Here is a 21213-nt window from a genome sequence, read left to right as displayed (position 1 = left end):
TACAAGTTGATTAATTTTATGTTCTATTTCTTCTGTGAGGTCTGTTTTCCAAATTTTCCTATCCATACTAGAAACTGGATGCAGAAAAATTTGGTGGCAAAACTGCCCCACCAGACTACACATACAAGAGTTCTCATTTTTCAGATGACCGAGGCTTCATACACATATGAGAGTATAATTCTAATGCAAAATTATTAATGTTAATTGGTTTGTGTTAATCACTTCTCATAACTAAAGACAGCATTTGGTAAATACAAGCTTGTTCAGGTAACACAACAAAAGCCAAACTGTAAGTTAATTCATTATTCCAAATCATTAGGGATACCATGTGTTTAATCTTCATCTCCTTTCTTCAACAATTAACACAGAGCTGATAACAGAGTAAATCTTTTCATTCTGCGTCATTGTGCTCAGTAATCAACCACACATCTAAATGGACAACTACAAGAATAGTATGACTGTGCTAGGTAACATTTAAGTAAATAAAATGAAAATTGTATATGTAACGAAAGCCTGCAATTACACAAAAAAATTTGGATAATTACATGGTGCAATTATCAGTTATTAATTTAAACCTGTTGTTTTGGCATGCAGCTTCCCAGGTTGCAATTGCCAGAAGCAAAACTTAGACATTTAGATGAAGACACACAGGCATGAACTGTATATTTCCACAGGAACAGAAGCTTTAACAGTTTGGGCCTAACTTTTGCTGTCCCTGAATTGCAGGCAGATGGAAAGGATGCTCTTTATAAAGGCAGGTTTAAACATTTTCTTCCTATCATTTTTGATACTGAAAAAAAATTCTTATTTCGAATGCAAGGATCTAGCTTCAAGAAAAAGCAATGTCATACTCATTGGCCAAAATTCTCTTTATACTGGTCTCTTACCAAGTTCTACATCCTGATCATCAGTAAGAACAAGGATGATGTTTGGGCGGATGTTTCTACGGTCTCTTTGAAATCTTCCCTTCAGACGTTGATTTAACAGGAAAGTTGAACTTCCATCCAACAGTGATAAAACAGTCATCATGAATAATCCAAGGACAATACTATGCTGTGCCATGTTGTGCTGATTTAATGTTCTCTCTGAACAAGGTAGCTTAACGGCTTCTATTTCTTTTTCTTTGCAGGTCTCCTATAAGGGAGAGGGAAACAAGTATTTATCTATATTTTCACCCCTCTGCACCCATCAAGGAACAGCCAGGTTCTTTCTAAAGAAGTAAAAACCAATGTACTTGAAATAATCTTAACTCCTAAGAAAAAACTAACCAAACTCCCAAAGCAAACACTTATTTCTCTAGTGCCAGCTAGCAGCAGAAACTTGAAAAATTTAATTCATAAGCTGTTATCAACGTAGGCAACGAAATTTCGCTCCAAGCTCAGATCTGGCAGCAAGCTCAAGGATTTAGCAGGGTTTCAAAATCTTTTGCTGTCATACATATAAATAGCAATCATCCTCCTTCTTCCTTAGTGATCGTTTACAGATGACATACATCCATTTACATCAAAAATACAGATGTTGAAGAGAAAAAAACCCCATATCTACCATAATTCTCAAACAGGACTGTAGTTAAATTTACTGAGCTAACAACATATTTGCAAAGTCAGAGAACACTCAGGCAGAGAATTTGTTATATACTGACTTATCTTACAAATTCCATTAAAGAGCAAAGCTGCCCTGATCCTGGAATTATGTTATGATATTGTTTGAAGTCTACTACAGCTTTGATGCTAGTGCAAGATCCCTTTAGCATTTCTGTTGGCTTCCAAGATCATACACTTTTTAAAAATACCATTATTAATAATGAACATATTTGAAGGCCCATTACTGCTAATGTTCGGGAATGGATACAACAAAGTGACTTGCACTGCCTATGTCTGGAATGCAAAACAGAGCCTATGCTCCAAACACTGACTTGATTGCAAAACAGAGCACATCTAACTGGCACTACTCCTGTTAATGATGCAATGAAAAATTCTTAGTAATTCCTACAAGAAGATTACAAGGAATGAATTAGCATGCTGAAAAATCTTTGAAATCACAGCTTTGCTCAGGCATCTTTTGATATAAAGGGATCTTCTCTTGCCTTCAGAAGTCAAAATAACAACATGAAAACATACTGAAAATATCAAGTACTAATTATTTCATCAGATCCAGCAATCAATGAGTCAGTTTTTTATGAATTCCATACTTGCTCCCTGTCTTTTTCTGGACTGGTGCCAATGATCTTTTGTACAAGAAGGAAAAATCAATTTAAAATTATGCAAGAGAGATTCTCTGATTTTTGTAAAGCCCAGAAACGTCAGTGCAGAAAGAACATAGCACAATGTGTTTTACCCTAAGAAACATGTGGCTATTCTACCCCTACAGAAAACACTTTTACTCCAGCAGATTATTTCATAGCCACATTATTACTTCCTCTCTGTCAGCAATTGCTCTTTGAGATAAACTTTCTTAATCAAAGTTTTCATGCATTAGCAAAACCACTGGTCTGAAAAATTATAATCAGTTTCTATGGTCACGTAAATCGAATTTTCACATAAGTCAACAGATATATTGCTATACTAATATGGAATATTTATTAAGAACACTTTCCAAATTTGCACACCGATAGGGTCTGGAGGAAATGAAAAATCCTCCTTCCTTAACAGTCTGTCCAGTCAGTTTCACCGGTAGGGGAAGTTACCTTTTTTCCTAGAAACTAAAAATTTATTTACATATCCCCATACTTGTTCCAATGGGCAGGGAAGGAGATTTCAAATTTAACAGATGCAGCCTTAGTATCTGCTGCTGCTACAAAATATGCCAGGCTATAGCAAAAGAAACACTGAGAAGTCAAACCAATTTTCATTCCTTGTACTAAGAATTCCATCTGCAGCAGTATAACTGGGAAGAATTATGTCAATGTGTTGCTGCTGTCCAGAATAGACAAAAGCAGCTTGAGAAAGAAACCTGTATCTGTTTCAACTGGGGAGTGTAGAAAGAAAGTCTGCTTAACAGGACATACTCTCAGACATGAGCTTTTTGAGGGACGAGGTAGAGAAATGTCTTCTGCTCTTCAGAAACTACCACATATGTACTTGTGTTGAAAAAATAAACTAACGCTATAGATGTTTTCATCACACACAAACATTTTTCTGAAGGTCTGAAAGTTCACGTGGGTTTTCTTCACTAGCCAACAGCTTCTCCAAATAAAAGCATTTGCTAACTTTTCTTGTAGCATTTGGAAGGCTGCCCATTCTTGCTATATCTGGTCAGAACTACCTTCACAACAGTGTTGTGCATTTAACAGTCTTTCTTACGTTTTTCTCATCTTTAAAACAAATACATGGAAGTAACCTCCCGACCTCATTGCCTCTCTCCCCTTAGCTAGTCATTTCCTCACACTTTATTGCCCCTCACACACTGCATAACTAAAAAGAGAAACTGTCCCCAGCTCAGAGAGCTGCTCAGCTATCTATTAAATACTTAAGACATTTGAGGACGCACATAAACTGCTCTCCTGCAGCTATTTTATCTACACTCATATATTTGTGGTTAAAAGAATTAGAAATCTCTGAAAAATACTGTGAGTGGAAGAGAGAATTTAATGTCAGATACAACAGGCATCTTCTACCAAACCTGTTACGTCACTCCCCCACAATGAATATTTTTCAACTATTGTGATGTGTTATGTTCCATTGTTATCAGGGTAAGAACTCCTGGGAATCAACTCGAAGTGTGTAATTATGCGCAAAAGTCATACCAATAAGTAGGTAAGAAAATCAAAGCAATTTTAGAAAATAACCTATTTCTTAAAGTATGTTTCACAAGACATACATGCCCCAACTTAACAGCATATACATAGTACAATCCACAAGCTATCTTTAAGTAGTTATCAGAATAGCAACACAAGAGTGTCTCTCGTGGATTGCCACTGGCCAAACACAGATTGGTTTTTTTAACTCCTAGTCTCTGGTGAACTTCCAGGAAGAAACACAAAAAAGTTTCTATTAACAGTTCTTTTCCAATTCCTGTCAAAAGGGTTAATCTGCAATTTACAGATAAAGCCAGAACAGTTCCACAGCAATACCCCAATCTTTTAATATAGCACTTTTAATATAGCATCCTCTCCAAAATGCAATTTTGATCTGAGTGGTACAGACAGTCCACTGCTCTCTGTGCCTCTGCAAGCCATCCTCCAGTATTAAAGATGCTTAATCTGTAGTGGTTCTCATTGGAATTAGGTATGCCTCTTATTTTCTTCTAGATTACACATATGAACTTGAAAAATCTAGTCACTCATGTTTTATATTTAGGAAAGTGCTATCAGAAATTTATGAAATCTTTTTCAGATGCGGAATCTAGCTGAGTTTTCTTAAGCCAAGCAAACTTCTTAGAAGGCTGCTTTTGGGGAATTCTGGTCCTCTTACTTTCTCCTTCATGGCAACACAAAATGTTGCACTAACATACATTATAAATGTTGAAGAGATAAAGCCGGACATCCACATTCCATTTATAAAAGAAGTCAGCAAAGGGCTGTTTCCAGGTAGCTTTTAGACCAAGGAAAGACTTCTTTATAACACTGCCCTCAGTAAACAACGTCAGTTTTACAGCAGCAGAATGCACAGGGATGACTGATGTCAGTTCTATCCTAGGTGGTATTTTTAACACGCTATTGATTAGTATTGCTTGGCACAGATGTGAGAGGCCCCATGTGTGCAAAATTAGTAACTGACAGTAGCTTGCATAGACTGGTGCTCCCAAGCTCCCTAATGCAAGTCCCAGCACAACTGTCTACTGCATAAGCTCTGTGCAACTTCACTGAAGTCAGGTAATTCAGTTATTGCAACATAACCAAGAATAACATCAGACTCTTCCTGCAACTCTGTATCAAATAAATGTCTACTTCAAGTCTGCTTCTAGAAATTACTGCTTCTAGTAATGTTTGCATTAACTGGCTTTGAGTTTTATTTGTTTTGGCTTGTTTTCCTTTTAAATAAGTATACTACAAAACACTAAATACAGAATTGGTATGACAAGTTCAACTTGCCCAGCAGCCACCACAGAACAAGGTAACTGCATGTGATCCGCACAGTGGAACTGCACATTGAGGGAAAACTGGCTGGAGAGAAGCAACACACACCTGCTCTCAATATGGCTTGAGCCAATACCAGGTGGATTATTTAAGCAGACCTAGGTGCGTAATTCATCCAGCGTTTAAATTCATTGAAATACATGGCGCTGGAGACATTACCTAGCAACTGACCCAATCAAATCCACTCTACCAGTTAAATGGATTCAGCTGCGCTGCTGTAACTGGAGTTACTCCTTTGCATCGGGCTTCGGTTATGCTAGGTTTTCCCTCACTAAAGCTGTCAGCCATCACTTCAAACCATTATATTGTGTTTGTAAGAGATAAACACATTTTCATATGTGGATTGGGAAGAATCTTGTCTGCAATCTAACAAGGTTCCCAGGGGAAGACTGGTACCAACATTACTGCTGTAATCTAACAACATGCTGCGTTTGCTTATAGTTTTCTACTTTCTGATTTTTTTTTTCCCCTCAGGCAGTCAAAAATTTATGAGAAAATACAAAAATCAAATCCCCAGTGCTAAATGTGACTCTTGAAGATTACAGTTGTGCCGATTTACAGTCACTGAATTCCTATCAAGGCATATTCTTCTGACTTGCTTGCCTTATGCTGGTGAACACTAGACAAAAATGAAATATTTATCACAGAGAAGCTTGGTCATATTACAAAATCTCATTAATATTTTGTAACTTTATTTTAAATAAAACAGAATTGTAAATTAATTATAAATTTCCCTAGGACTTGATATTTTAAGAAATGTTCTAAGCACCTGAATCTACTTTCTTTCTGCCCACTGCTTGAATATTACTGTGAGAGTTTCCCAGTGACACACAAAGAATTAATTAGTCCTCTGATAGGTAAAATTGCTATTTGGATCCCCCAAATACAGAATAATAAGCACATTTTTCTGCACCGTACGCAACACCCAACAACAACTTGAAAGAAATAAAGAATCATTTTGCTATTTTACCTATTATCATCACACATTTTTATATAATAGATGTAGTTTTACTTTAATGATAATTATATTAACTTGGATTAAGTACAGTAAAAACCACAGACTTATACTTCTGAAAATACTGTAAGGGAATGAGTGCAAGTGCATCAAGACAGAAAAAGTAGGCAAAACTAGATACCATTACACAAATACATCCTACCAAATAAACACTTTTTTGGAGCCGTATACTGGGGGGGGCGATCTCCCTGTGTTTATACAGCTGCAAACACACAGAGGCGTTCAGATACACGCTCCGTCCGGATCGCTCCGGTGATGTGCCAAACGTGAAGCTGAGCGCTATGGTATCCAGTTGTTTTCGGGGAACTGTTTTCCGCACAGCCTCGGCGCGGCTCCCTCAGCCCGCACCCTCGGACGCCCCTGCGGCCGCCCAGGCCCTCTCCCACTGAGGAGGGGACGGCACCAACCCCCCGGCCGGCCGCAGCCCACGGCGGCAGCCAGCGAGCGCCCACCCGCCAGGCCGGGCCGGCAGGGCCGCAGCAGGGCGGGGGAGCTCCGCAAAGCTTCCAGCACGGCTGGCGGAGGCCGGTGGGACGACATCGCCTCCAGTCCCCGCCCGCCCCTCGGGCCCCCTCGCTCAACTTCCAGCCCCACCCGATGCCAACACAACCACCTTAGACTCGCCGCCCGGCTTCCCCGCGACAGCAGCCTGGCTCTGTAGCCAGCAGCCTCACAAGCGGCACGGCCGCCCCTAGCTCGCGAGGCGGGGCGGGGGCTCCGGACTAGCACTCCCCACTTACCCGCGGAACCGGCGCTCAGCCGCGCCAGGCCAAGGCCGGTGCACCCACCGCCCGCCCGCGGAGCCCGGGGCCCGGTGGCGAGGGGAAGCGCATCCTCCGGCCGCCGTGCTGGGCAGCAGCCGAATCCCGTTTCCCAAAGAAGCGTTTAGAGGAAGCGCTCGGGCGGTTGCTGCCCCCGCCTCTTCTTCCTCCTCTCCCTTCTTCTCCCCTTCCCATTTAAAAAGTTCATTTACCTCGAGGATCCTCCTCCCGAGTTTGCGCAATGCCCAGCGGCGTGCAGGGAGGAAACCTGTCCCACCAGCCCCAGGCTTGTTCAAAGTCTAGCGGCAGCACCGCAGCGAAGACGATGGCGCAGCCCCGCACCCCGGCGCGCACGGGGAAGCCGGGAAGGTCCCAGGCTCCAAAGAGAAGGGGCCGACGCTGAGCTCCCGCCTGGTGCACAAAGCCTTTCTAACCGAAGGGGATAGTCCAAGGCGGGCGGAGGAAGGGGAATTTAATTGCACTTCATAGTCTGTGCTCTTCTCGTCCCCTATCGCTAGCGCTTGCCGAGTGCTGCCAGTCCCACGCAGCAGCTACCCCCCACGCCCAGCGCTGTGGGGTGGAGGGCGGAGGTGACAAGACTCCAAAGGGGCTGAAGGCCTGCCTCTGCCCCGGACCCTGCCCCTGTGAGGGTGAGCCTAAAGACTTCTAAAAGGTCATGCTAACACAGACGCCGTTCCACTGGTGCAGTTGAAATTAAATGGCCGATATTCATTAGTAATTAAGAAAACCTTAACAAAAAAAAAAACACCACAAAAACAAAAACCATAAGAACGAAACGTTTTCTTCTGGCATTCCCATGCTGATAGTGTCAGACATTCAGCACAGATTATCCCAGAATTTCCTGACACTTCTTATTACATCTAATATTCTCTCCAATCTATGATTTATTAGGACTTTCGCTTTTAAGCAATCATTGCCCCCAGTGACCTCATCTGGACTGGAGAAGGCTAACAGTCTTGAACAATTTTTCACTGTTGGGTCTGTTCTTGGCTATGCATGGACAGATCCTAAATAAACAATTTGGGGTGTTTAAACATCTTGCTGTATGATACTGTACACTGAAACGGCACACGCTTCCTCCAAACACAAGGATGTCACTTCTAAGTTAACAAATGTGCTCCTGTATGGACAAGAATGAGCAATAGAGGTGAAACACTGTATGCCAATACTACAGTGTTCACACTAGGGGCTGCAACAGCACAACTGTATTGGAATAAATAAACCATCCCATAACAGGGAGTTACACTATTCATAGACCCACATGATGTGCATAAAACAGGACCCACATCTCACTAACATTGTGATAAAATTCTTTCACTGCTTTCTGAGATAACATTCAACATTTAGCTAGCAACTTTCAACTCACAATGAAACAATTCACAGGATTTTACAACACACATGTGAGCGAGGATGTCCTGATTCTGCATACTTTAGACATAAATTAGTGTCTAAAGGCAGCTGAGTCACCCAGAGTCAAACAGCCTTTCAGGCCAGGAACAGAGCAAGGAGCTCAGCATTCCTCTGCCCTAACCACAGACCAACAGTTTGCTACCTGCAACATGCAACCTCTATAAACTACCTCTAAAGGGACTGCAAGCAGTAACTACAAAGCCAAAGAAAATACTGTTTGCTATACAGTGGTTCACACTGAAGAAGAAAATTTACTCTATCCCTATTTCTAGAGGACTGCAAGTGGGATTTTCCATTTTAATAAACACATGACCTAATATAAAGCTACAACTTCATTAATATAAATTACAAGCATCAAAAGATACTAAGAATTGTGTTAGTAACATTAGTCTAGGAATCTAAATTTTATTTCATGTCACTGGAAAATCTGACACAATAGATTTCTCATTTCAATGAAAGAGTACATTCACCTCACAGGGAGTGCACATAATTTCCATTAATGTTAATGGGAGTTATGCAAGTGCATTAAGAGGCTAATACAGCCCCTGCTCTGAAACAACCCTGCAAAGTGGAAGGTGCTTCCTCTTCAAGAGAATGGCATTTTCATCTCATGCATTTCAAAAGAACTTGATCTGGCACAGTTACAAAACAGGATGGGTAACAACTGTTATGCATCCAAACTTAAAGTGGTTTCGTGATTTCAGCTAGTTTTCCTATTGCCAAAAACTCACGGAATTCAGATGTATTTAAAATACTGTGGTTTATTTGAAGCCTAAGGCAATAAAATCATGTGAAATTACTGGTAAAACAAGAAGGTCTGGAAACTGACTCAAGCAATGATGAAGAAACCTTTCAAGTATCTCCTTTTTAAATAAAGGAGGTGATTTTATTCACTACCTGGCAAAGGATTCCATTGGTATATATGGATCACCATAGCTGATCAGAGATCAAAAGATATATAAAAAAGCAAGATCATGCCTTTTCACTGACACACCAGATAAACTTCAGTTTCTCTCGCAGCATGCCATTGAACAGCTTGAATTTATTTTACTGTACCTCAAATAACAAATGTTGCCTATTATCTAAATAATTTTTCTAAAATTATCCTAGGATTTACCTATTAAAGCTAAGAGAAAACAGACATGCAGTCATTTCTTGAAATATGAGACATCCATCTACGTTGTTCACCACAAAAATTCTTTCAAAAATTTAATCTGGAGGTTCTCTGTCCACCTTCCTCTCAAGTAGTATAACACAGAAACAGTGCAGGCTAGACTATTAAGTAAACCATGGAGTTGCATGTAAAGGGGAACCACTTTGATCCACCTGGCAGACAGTGCGGGGTCCACAGCATTATCTTTTAATCAGTCCTGAGACAATAGCTAAAACTTCAGGGTGCAAGAAGCACTCAGGGGAACTATCACGAGGAAAGGGCAGCAAGTCAGTGACACAGAGAAGCAACTTCTGAGAAACAAGAAGACAGTCAGGAGTCCAAAAGTCATTTTAAAAAACCTCAAAAATAGAAGATAAGCAACATGCTGTGTGAAGCGTGTCTTTTTCATAGTTGCCAAATATATCGTGCTTTCAGAGCTTGAATATTGTCCTCATTTCACATGAAACAGAAAAATAGGGTTGGGTTTCACACTTTTACATACTTAGCCAATGCCTTCTAACTTTTCTTCAGACTTGCTACTCTTTAGCTTTATATTAATTCATCATATGCAAACCTCTCACACCATTAGTCATTTAGATTTCTCCTCTCTGCTTTCATGTTTCTTAATGTGCACACACATGCTTTGAGCCATCTTTAAAGACCTAAATATAAAGCCAACAACAGAACACGAGCATGATCTCTCTTGCTTTTCCTCAGTATAAATTATTACAGTAATAAGTCCACTGTTATAGTAATTACACTGGTCAGAGCTCTTATGGCAGAGTTTATAGAATTTTATTTTTTATTACTTTAAACAACTATATTTCAGTTGCATAAAATGTGTAAATATTGCTTCAACAACGAATCCAAATGCCACTAGGAAGGCATAAACAGCATAACATGCTCTACTCCTTGATCCCTCGACAGGTGTTTTATATGACAGACTTCAGCTCAATGATTTTAAGGGCAATTGATTGACATTCGCCCTTTAAAGTCAAGTTGCACTTCCAATAAATGTTCAGTCACATTATGGGGGAAAATGATTTATACATTTTGAGGTACTACAAAAAGTGAAAAAGGGGAATCCTGCCAGGAAAAGCAAAGGAGAAGGGGGAAAAGAAAATCACCTAGTTTGCCTGCTCCAAATGTTAAGCCTCACGCTCTTCTGCGTGAAAATAAAGATTAAGTATAGTACACTGAATTTAGTTACAACTACGAGTTCACAACACATTATCTAATTCTAGTTTAATACTAATATAATTAATTTTGATCATAATTTGTAACAGTGAATGCAAGCTTTTTAGCAAAATATTGAAGCAACAAAGATGATGAGGAGGCTGTACCAGCAATAAAAAGAACACCCTAGTGCACTGACAAAAGTCGTAGTTCATCTATCCAAACAACAAACCCAAAACAAATCCTTCCTGCAATGCCAAAGAGAAATTCATAAGAAAAAAATGGCAGAATCCTGAAGCTCACATATAAAATTACTATCTGTGTCCTGAGTATTAATACTATAAATAATGCTCAAGGATGCATTTGAAGGATGAAGAATGTTAACTCAATGAACTATTGTTGGTCACACAGCCCATAAAAAGAAGATCTGTAGCCTGCATTTACCCCATTTATAAGTGACCCTTAAAATAGCAGCCTGTAGTCAGTAATAATTTAGTAATTTATTTTAATAAAGACTTTTCCTTTTTATAAAGAATTAATATTTTTCTTTTGTGCATCCTGATCTTATTTTCTTTTGCTGGCTTTTAACAGGTGGTACTACAGTGCTCAGGCTGCCTCCTCTTCCAATATCTGGATGTTTTATGGATATGGAGCAATGGGTCAATCATCAACTGAACACATTTTTTAATCAATGATTAGCTGCACTCTCAGCACAATTTGGTATGTGATGCAAAATGTGAAATACTACCATACTAACTTTTACTAAAAATTCTCCTAAGGAAGACAACAGTCACTCCCTTATGTAAATAACATTTCCTAAGAAAATAGTAAAATATGTAATGATAAAATACTCCATATCTATCTAAAAACAACTATGCTCTGATTTGCATGTATTAAAGCAGAAAAACATAAAATCAACTGATAAAGAGGATGGCTAGAACAGCAGGCCTCAGCACGACAACCTGCAGTGTTTCCTGAGGTGCCCCGGGCATTCACCATTAGCCAAGGGTCTCCTCACATGACTGCACTGGCTCCATTTCTCTCCAGCAGCCCACTCCTAGCACCCTGAACGGTCACCTCCATGTCCTGCCTCTGCACATTTCACACACTGGCACAGGTATACAATCTATGTTATGCACTTTTTGCCATAGAAAGGATTTGTTTGCAGTCTTTGGGTTTAGGTGAACTTGATGCACCTACAGCAGAAGTACTTTCACTTACAAAGACCTATCCTGTAGACACAAAGTCCAACTGGATGCACCTGGACTTTACCTCTATTAGGAAAGCTAATACTACTAAGAAAAGCTACTTACTCTGCTTTTCATTGTCTTTTAATTACCACTCTGCAGCAGCTCTCCCCCTCTAGCTCAAATACTTTATATAAAAAAAAAATATATATACATATGGATCTGACCAAATATTTATATATTCTAAGCTGGGCTTCAAATGGATATTAGCAAGAAATATTAGGAGAGAAAATTACACAACTGCATGCATTTTGCACATGCAGAAAGTAATTTTCTTTTTCTCTTGCCTCAATAGCACAAGTGAGGCAAAGCTTATGGTGGGATGTGATACCTGTTATTAGATCAACTGCTACAGATGGGAATGAACAGACACAGCCTCAGGCATATCAAGCACTTCAGATCTGAAACAGAAGCAGCTATCTTCAAAGTTAAGCTGCTCTAAATTTAACTAATGTTTTAATCAAGCCATGTGAAAGAAAAGTAGTTCAGATCTCTGATAGAGGAAGGTCTGCTAAAAAAGAAAAAGGAGACAGATCCTTAAAATAAGGTAGTAACTCATCTGCTGAAAAACACAGACTTGTTACTGAGGTGGGAGAAATGAGAAAAGAGGCTAAGAAAATTACAATACATCTTTAAAACTTATGTCTAATAAGTCTATCATTTTTACCTTTTATCAGAGTCATGAATTTTAATATTAAGGCTTATGTTTTGAAGGTGTTTTGTGGATTTCCCCTGAGGGTCAGGATTGATTCAACAGAGATAGTTACTTTATGAGAAATGTTCATCTATCAGTCACTGGCATCTCTCTTACTGATCATCTGCCAGGACCTTGAAGATTTCTTGATTCCCTTTGTGTAAGGTCATTTGGTGCATTTGGGTATGCAGGTTACTTCCTCTAGAGACTACAGAGATGTATCAGCAAGTACATATGCAGTTTTGATAGTATTATGGTAACTTTATTACTGGTAATATGCAGTCTTTTGAAAGATATAATGTGCATTCTTAAAATAGAAACTATTATAATTTTGAAAAAGTTGGTTTTTAATGACAAATCAGTTTCATTTTTTTCCACCAGGTATCAAGGGTAGAGATTATTTATATAATGCTTCAGGGACATTAAAGCCATCCAAATTCTTTCTACTTTGTTCAAGACAAAAAAGACATTGAAACAGAAACATGTGCTGCCCCTGGCTAAAGAACAGTTTACTTTCATTTCTAAAATGTTAAAAATAAAGTTGAACCTATATATGAGCTTTAGCATCAGTGCCCTCCCTTTAGACTTTACAATCTTCCATAAGGTAGTGGCAAGTTTTCTGCATACGAAAAAACATAGATCAAAACTACAATACTACTGACCCAGTGATGTCTCAAATCATAAAATTTTTTGGGCTGGAAAGGACTTAAGGATCATTCCTTCCAATCTCCTGCCAGAGGAAAAAGTGTCCCTCCTCCCAGAGGACACGTTCCTCTGTCCCAGTTTGCTCCAAGGCCTGTCCAACCTGGCCTTGATACTTTCAGCGATTGGGCAGACACAGCTTCTCTGGGCAACCTGCGCCACTCTCTCAGGTGCCACCCTCAGAAGAATTAAACATCATGGTTGCCCTTTTGGCTTAGAATACATATTATTTCTGATTTCCATAATTATGCCTTATTCCGAATTCAGAGAGAAATGTATTAATAACTAGAAGCACAGTTTATTTTTCCATCACTGCAAAGCTCTGGCATTATCAGTAAGCGACAACTTACAGGTAAGATATCTTACTTATAGTAAGTCTCATTTACAGGCCTAAAATAGAGAGCACTGATTTTTCAGAAGTACTAAGCAGCCACACAAAACAGTTCTGAAAATTTATGTAGCTTTTTTTAAGTCCTGAAACTGTAGTTGAACACTCTTGATGTCTGGCAATGAAACCTCTTTATTTGTACTTAGTTCACTTTGTGTTATTAGTATGCTCATCATTCTCATGACTGACTCCAGTGGTAATTCTTGAGAATCCCAAAGTACATTCACTACTTCCCATGCCAAACAGGAGTGTCTGACATGACATCTGAGTATATTTCCACATAGATTATTTTTCACTGACAGGATGAACCTCACAGACTAGAGCTGCAAATCTCAGGACACTTGAAAAATTTCATATGCTCAGCTTAGAAGTCCATATATAAAAGTGCCCAGAGCATTCTGACTCAGCTCCATGCTTTGTCATCTTCTGTGCTGCTGCAGTGAGGCACAGAGATGATGTACCAAATTAGAATGGCAAACAAGAGTTCTCTAGTCCATTTTCACCTACGAAAAAAAAAAAAGTGAAAGCTTATACAAGAAGCCTGTATTCACTAAAATGAAAAAAAGTTAAAAGACAAAATGATTGAGAAGATTCCAGCAGGCAATATATTCCGTTGCTGGAGGCAGAAAATTTAATGGCTTGAGCTGCAGCCTAGGTCACAGCCCCAAAATCTTACATCGAGAGTATCACTACTGTTAGTTCACTGATTGAGAAAAGGTCAACCCATGAATGTGTATGCCAGAATATATTTTTTCTGGCTACATCCTAAATTATTCCTGTATTTCTGCCAGTTTGGATGGATCAAATAAATATAAACTGTCTGTATAGACAGTAAATAACAATAAATCCCTGTGTATAGGTTCCTTCACTTTAAACAGCTCCAAAAGGCAATAAAAGCCAGGAGAGAAGAGAGAAGCAGGCCCAGAATGAAAGCCAACAAGAAACAATGGACTGCATGCAATAAAATTTAATACAGTGCAGTTCCCATTCAAATAGGCCTCAGAGTTTAATGATGTAACCCCACTGATCGTATGAAAAATAAATGAATTGCCCAGGAACACGCATAATTGGCAACTAAATCAATCACAGCCTCTGTTTGTGCCATCTTCCTTCTCTTTACTGGTAGAAAGCTTTTTCAAAGTGCTTTTGCTATTTCAGAAAGCTTTTTATTTCTTGCACCATAGTTCAGTCAAGAATGTTAAAGAAAAAATGGTAGATTAATTACTTGAAATAATTGGAAAACACCTCAGGATATTGTTTCTGCTCTTCTGGGAAAAAGGGTTAAAATTAAAATAGCTGATTTTAATGCCATTGAAAGATCAGTACCAGACCCCATGGCAAACTATCAGTATGGGTGATAAACAAAAAGAGGTTGCTGCAAGAATGCTGAGATGCCACTGAGCAATGGATCTAAGGGTCTAAGATGGCCACAGCTTCCTGACCTCACTGTGAAAGTGAATTAAGTATCACAATCACTGGATGAAAGTTTCACAAAGAAGACATAAATCCTCCAGAACGGATTTGTGTAAGATAAGTGGGCTCCATATATCTAGGAAAGACATGCATATGTATAAGTAGATCCAAGGGGTAAGCAGGATACAAGATAAGAATAGATCAGAGTAGGATTTTTTGTGAAGAGGTAATAGGTTATGCAAAATGTAAGGCACAACAAGATTTCAAAGTTAATTTTTTCCAATAGGGAAGAAGTGAGGAAGCACACAAGAGACATGATGGTGAGAATAAAACCTGTAACAGTGATGACACATCCATTAAAAGCCACAGGATGAATTTAGGCATCTAGAATGTAACTGTGCAAGGAGTTAGTACTGAAAACTAAGATAACAATGAGCACTTGCACTCAGAATAGTTGAAGTTACCCAAGACTTCTCATGCTGAAGACTGAACCAGTTGTAAGACCAAGCTTTAAAGAAAAAAGCCAAAGACTTCACCACTGTTCTATTTTTCGAACTGAATGAAGAACCTTTGCAAGTCTTTGGTTTGCCATGAAGGGTTTCATTACAGAAAGAGGAAGCCGTCCCCCACATCTATGGAGATATTGCTCTGTGCAGTAACACACGGTCCTTCAGGATCCCTGCTATTTTATCTGCCCCAGGAAGAGATTTCTATGCTTCTCTGAGTTTGCTCCCACCCACACACCTTTAGAAATGCAGACATATTTTGCTGTGCAGAAACAGCTTTGTGATACCTTAGATATTACTGTTTTCGAAATCTTAAAATACAGGATTTCAACTGAAATCCATAGCACTGCTTCCTGCAGAAGCTGAACTGGAAGGTTTTCTTCTCTGACATGGACAACTTAACTCTCAGCTACAAACGGCTAACAAATCTTTTCCAGTTATGTAATACTAACTCCTCTCCGTTTCTGTATATTTTCATCTTTGTTGAGCGAGGTCAGGCAACAAGTCCTGTCTCTAGCTAGTCCTCTCTGTTGTCAACAACCAAATTCTAGGCATTGCTGAGCATATATCATTCTTTTTTTCCATTATGCCATAAGAGCTCTAGCTTTTATGTCCTTGGCATGTCTGTCTTTTCACTCCTTTAGCAACATTCCTTTATCCCCTGCTTTAGTAAGTGTAATTACCATCTTACAAAACCACACGAACACTTGCATCTTTGTGCACACATTTACAGTAATCAACAATACTATTTCTTTTCTTTGCCAACAGTCTTGACAACTTTAAACTGTACAAGAAGTAAACAATTTTAACTACAAAGTTTACATACCTGTTTCTCTATGCAGCATGTAATTTATACTCAGAATAACAGCACCACAAGAGACAATGATGAAGAAGCGAGATTTTTTTCACTGCATTTTAAAATGGCTGCAGCAGATGCCTTTTTTTAGACCTTGGAAGATTGATGATCCCATTACTTGTAGTATTCAGCAATTAAATCTCCGAGTTTAGGCTAAAGTGAGTACTTTTCCTTACTTTGCATCTTCCATTACACTGATATTAATCATGTTTAATCATTCATTTACCTCTCACTGCTACTGCATTTTGAGAGGACTGGCACATTATTGATTTTTGACTTTTACCCTTTAGAAAAAGGGTAAAGGGCTTTGCAGTTGCTTAATCAAAAGTGACATGATGAGGGCAGGGGAGCTGCAGACCTCAGCGAAATAGCAACTAAACAACAAGCAAAGTTATGATAAATTAAGAGTCAACAAAGAAAGCAAAATATAATAAACAAAAATTATAGCAGATAACCTCTATAGCAGACCACAGAGTACAAAGCACTCCTTTGCCTTGCAAAACACATTGCTAGGAAAGAGGAGACCAAGATTAAGAAGGAAGTTAAACTACAAATTCCCACAAAAAGAAAAATGCAAAGCCATGTTCTGTTACAGAATTGTCAGTTAATGTGATGTGGCTCAAGCAAATTCTCAGTTGTTTATCAAGCTTTTTTCTCACAGGAAGCATCACTTCAGCACTCCAACTAGCAGCTGTAACAAGAACAATACACAATGTAATATTTTGATAGCTGGCTTCTTCTCTGCTTGCTAAAAAAATGGTATTTTTAAGAAAGTCAAAGAACTCCATTGGTATCTTTTTAAAGAGTGCATATAAACCCTTAATTTCATCTACAATAGCTAGCAAATTCTGCAGTAAACAATAGATATAAGTACATTATAAACCATAAGAACAGCAGTAATGTTGGCTTCATATTTTAGAAGAAAGGCCCACATGGAAAAAAAAAGTGCATAAGAGATAGTTAAAATTGTCAGGTTCTCATACAACCGAGTTAGAGAGGAACAACTAGAAGGGGAAGAATTTGTGGACTTACAAATAAAAGAGCTTCAGTTCCTATTGCTCTTTCCTGAAATTCTCAGCTTTATTGGTTTTTGACCCTTGACATATGTTTTGGTCTGTTTGTCCTAAGTTATGCCACCCCAATTCCACTAACCTCAGTGTAGAATATGAGAACCAGAGGAAATCAAATTAATTTATCAAGAAATATCTTTCATTAATGTGCTTATTTTTCTGTGTATCACATTATTAAAATTTATAATTTCTGTGTATCACATTATTAAAATGTGTTACACCCTGGCAAAAGATATTCTCAAAATCAAACTACGTGGACCAGTGCAACTCTCATCAGAAGTTTGTCATGCATCCTGCATCTACAGCACTTAATTGTCAGTAACTGTTTACACTATGGCTACTATGCAGTAGTATTTCAGGTCACATGCCAGTGACCTCTCTAGGATCTCTGCTGCTGAGTAAAATCATATATTTTGTCAAAGGCCACTGCAAACATTCCAGTATAACTTATTTTGCAAGTTAAATGGGAACATACAAGGTGTGCCATCCATAGCATGACTTTAATCTGGCACAAAGAATGCAAGTGAAGTAGTTCTGATATGAAAGGTGACACTACTGCAGGGGAGGTGCTGTTCCCTGGCTACATTAACTGAATGAAGATTATTAATAAACTGTTTATGAAAGTGAAGCTGACCCCTTACAATGTGATAAATGACAGAAGAAGTTCAAGAAAGGAAAATCAATAATGATACATCTTTAAACATAGTACACATAAGCCTACACATGTGCAAACAGCATGGGGTAACTTCCCTAGCCAGATTTTCATCTGTCTGGCAAAAGATACTGTCAAAAAGAAAGGGTCCTTTGGGAGAAATTTGAAATGAAGGATTTCAAGACTGTACCATAAACAGAAATTACTAGTACATTTTCAAAGCCTTGTGATGTTATACCTACAAGTTGTCTGAATTCCAGTTTTTCACAATCTGCTACATTTTCATTTAAGTATAATGCAAGAAAATAAAATTGCAATGCTCTTACTTAAACAGTATGATTTGCAAGCTCTTGTATCAAAAAGGAAAGTAAAAATATAAAGTGAAAGGGAGAACATCAAAATTTAGGAAATGGTAGTGCTCATACACTGTAATTCATGTATAGCCCGCTCACTTTAATTGTATAATTAAAAATATTTTCATAAATGCTTCAGCATAGAGAATGCAATAACAAAATACAAAGGTTTTATTTCTGGGGGTGTTCAGTGTCTTGGCAGATCAGAAGAAATATTGGTGGAAAGGCCTTCTGAACTCTGCTGAGTTCACTCTTAAGGACAGCATATGTAAAGACTAATTGGCCAAAAAGCAGAAGAAAGAGAAAAAGAAGTTACAAAACAAAACAAAACAAAGGGGCTGTTTTGTTGGGTTGTTTTTTCCCTTCCCAGAAAGCTGCTAGGCATGCAAATGAAACCATGGATCATATAATCAACACTAGTTTTAGTTTTTGCGCCTGAGTAAGATTGTTAAATCAGAAAGACCAGTCCCACAACATCCTCAGCCGAGTCCCTGCTCCACGTGAGAACAGTTCTTAACACACACACAAAAAGAAACTAAATTTTTTCTCCCTAAAGGCTTTTTTTCTTTTTCCTAGGAAACAACTGTATAGTCTTTTCTCAAAATTCAACAATGTCAAACTGTCAGAAAAAGCTTTAAGAGACACTAACACATTCCAAAGTTCTTACAAAATAAAGGACAGCAAGCAATGCAATTACAGGAGGTAATCCCTGCTTATTCTCTACTATGAATGTGTGCTCTATATTCTGTGGTCTGTTGTCAAGAGAACTGTAAGATGGTATCCTATAATTGTTATCATTGAATTGTGGTTTCAAATAACATGAAATGAAACCCATCTTTTCTAGTACAAAGATCTTAGCTGATATCTCTTTCTTCCTTAGTCTTATCATTATTTACAGCAATTCTGAGCAGTAGGGCCTCCTATTTACTCAGACAGAAACATGGTGTGCTTCTTATCTGCAATACTCAACCCTTCTGACAGGCATCATGAAAGTTTAACATCACCTTTCAACCTTACCTCAATCCAGCCATTTCATGAGATCTTTTACTTTGTCTGGACACTTAGACTAGCTCGTAGTTGCTGTGACCAACTCTAATGCAGGAGTTTTGATGAAATGGCAGGGAAGTAACTGGCTCCCCAGCTATAGGTAACCTGATGAAAAGGTTACTGCTCACCAAATACTGACTAAAGACAAATTTATCTATATTTTTCCTTATTCTGCCTCCACCCCAGTTAAAAAAGAATATCAAAAATACAAATGTTTCTTACTAATCACTACAACACATTTTATATATTTAATTTCTAAAATACAAGTGTCTTCATCCAAATAATCCTACCAATTCATGTTATGCACAATATTCAGTTCCCTACTAACAATAAAAACAGCCCCAGAAGGAGACAACAGCTATTTTTCTGATACTATGTGGCAAAGTAGTGCCAAAGTCAGATGCTGTGGAATATAACTACACTGTAAAAACAATGCAATTATCCCGGTTATATTTCATAATTTGAGTAAATTAAAGCAAAATGCTCAGTGCTCACACCAATCAGGAGCAGTTAATTCCAGTAAAACTAGTTTAAATTTGGACTATATTTTGTATAAAATGTTAGTGTTTAAGTAACGAAGAATTTGGTTGCTTGGGTTTCATGCAGTTGATATTATTTTACATTGCATTGCAGGAAATCTAAGCCAAAGGAGCAGGGTAGAACACAGCTGAGTTTGTGGGCACATATTTCCATTTTTTGACATCAAACACTGTTTGAAAATATGAACCAAACTTATTTGCCTATAAGACTTGAAAAGAATATTACCATTTTGATTCAATTCTAATGATTGACATGATTACAGCTCCAGGCAATGAGTTGGTCACACAGCCTAACAGTCTGAAAAGAGCAGCAGTAAAATGAATGGAATGAGAGTTTGTTGGTTACTTAGACCCCAGAGATCTTGAATTCCACAAATTCTGGTTGGCATCATGCACTGAATCACAGAAACATCTCAAGAGAACAAAACCAATAATAAATCACACTGCATCATATGATACCCACTCTGACTACCAAACAGTTAATTCAAACCAATGCAGTTTTGAGGATGTAACAGCAAAGTATCTAAAGCTAAAATAATAAAGTGCCGAATATAATAAAGTCATTTCAGAGTGATAGTGCTGAATCATTGGAACTTGGAACAAGCAAACTCTTACTACACTGAACACAGAGGTAAAGCTGGCCTTGCTCTTGCTGTCTCTGAGGTTACATGATAGATTTTAACCATTGTTCAATGGCTAAGCAGACAAGAGTCATAGCATATCTGCTTCTTGGTATCCTTCCTATCCAGAAGGATACCAACTGGTCAAAAATATTCACTCAGGCAAAAAGGTACCTAGCAAAAGCAAACAGGGAGCTCCCTTTAACTTGCCAGGAGAGCAAGTAATGCATGGGTGGCTTCGAGAAGATGTATCTGTCACTTGTATTCCTCTTTCAGTGGCTATACATACATGCTTTTCTTAAGTCTAGTTGCATGCTGATCCAGACTGGCATAGAAATTGGAAATAAAAAAAAAAAAAAAAGCTCATTTTGGCAACAGGAGGCCTTCCTGAAAGCATAGTAACTGAACTCTGACACTACTCAGATTCTCTGAATCAACAGAGGCCATTCAATTCGACATCTGTTCGGCAAAGCTAATCACATTCAGTGTTTAAACTTTAGAGCAGACAGTGAG

The 21213-nt window shown here is 38.5% G+C and overlaps 1 protein-coding gene across 12 annotated transcripts in view; it reads right to left on the bottom strand.

The window, feature by feature from the left end:
- Nucleotides 1-21213, bottom strand: part of SULF2 (sulfatase 2) — an 88986-nt gene that overhangs the window by 49444 nt on the left and 18329 nt on the right. For 4 of the 12 annotated variants that reach the window (XM_026796439.2, XM_014270597.3, XM_074553902.1 and 1 more), the window contains one exon: nt 888-1134. The exons of 1 other annotated variant lie outside the window; for it this stretch is intronic. In XM_026796439.2, coding sequence (XP_026652240.1) covers nt 888-1062 — 175 coding nt within the window. In that variant the 5' untranslated portion in view covers nt 1063-1134. 7 more of the 12 variants (XM_074553900.1, XM_005492033.4, XM_014270598.3 and 4 more) reach the window with 7 other exon arrangements.

This window comes from Zonotrichia albicollis, chromosome 17, assembly GCF_047830755.1.
Source record: "Zonotrichia albicollis isolate bZonAlb1 chromosome 17, bZonAlb1.hap1, whole genome shotgun sequence".
Lineage (NCBI taxonomy): Eukaryota > Metazoa > Chordata > Aves > Passeriformes > Passerellidae > Zonotrichia > Zonotrichia albicollis.
The sequence above is the reverse complement of the archived record's forward strand: the minus strand, read 5'-3'. Positions and strand labels throughout refer to the sequence as shown.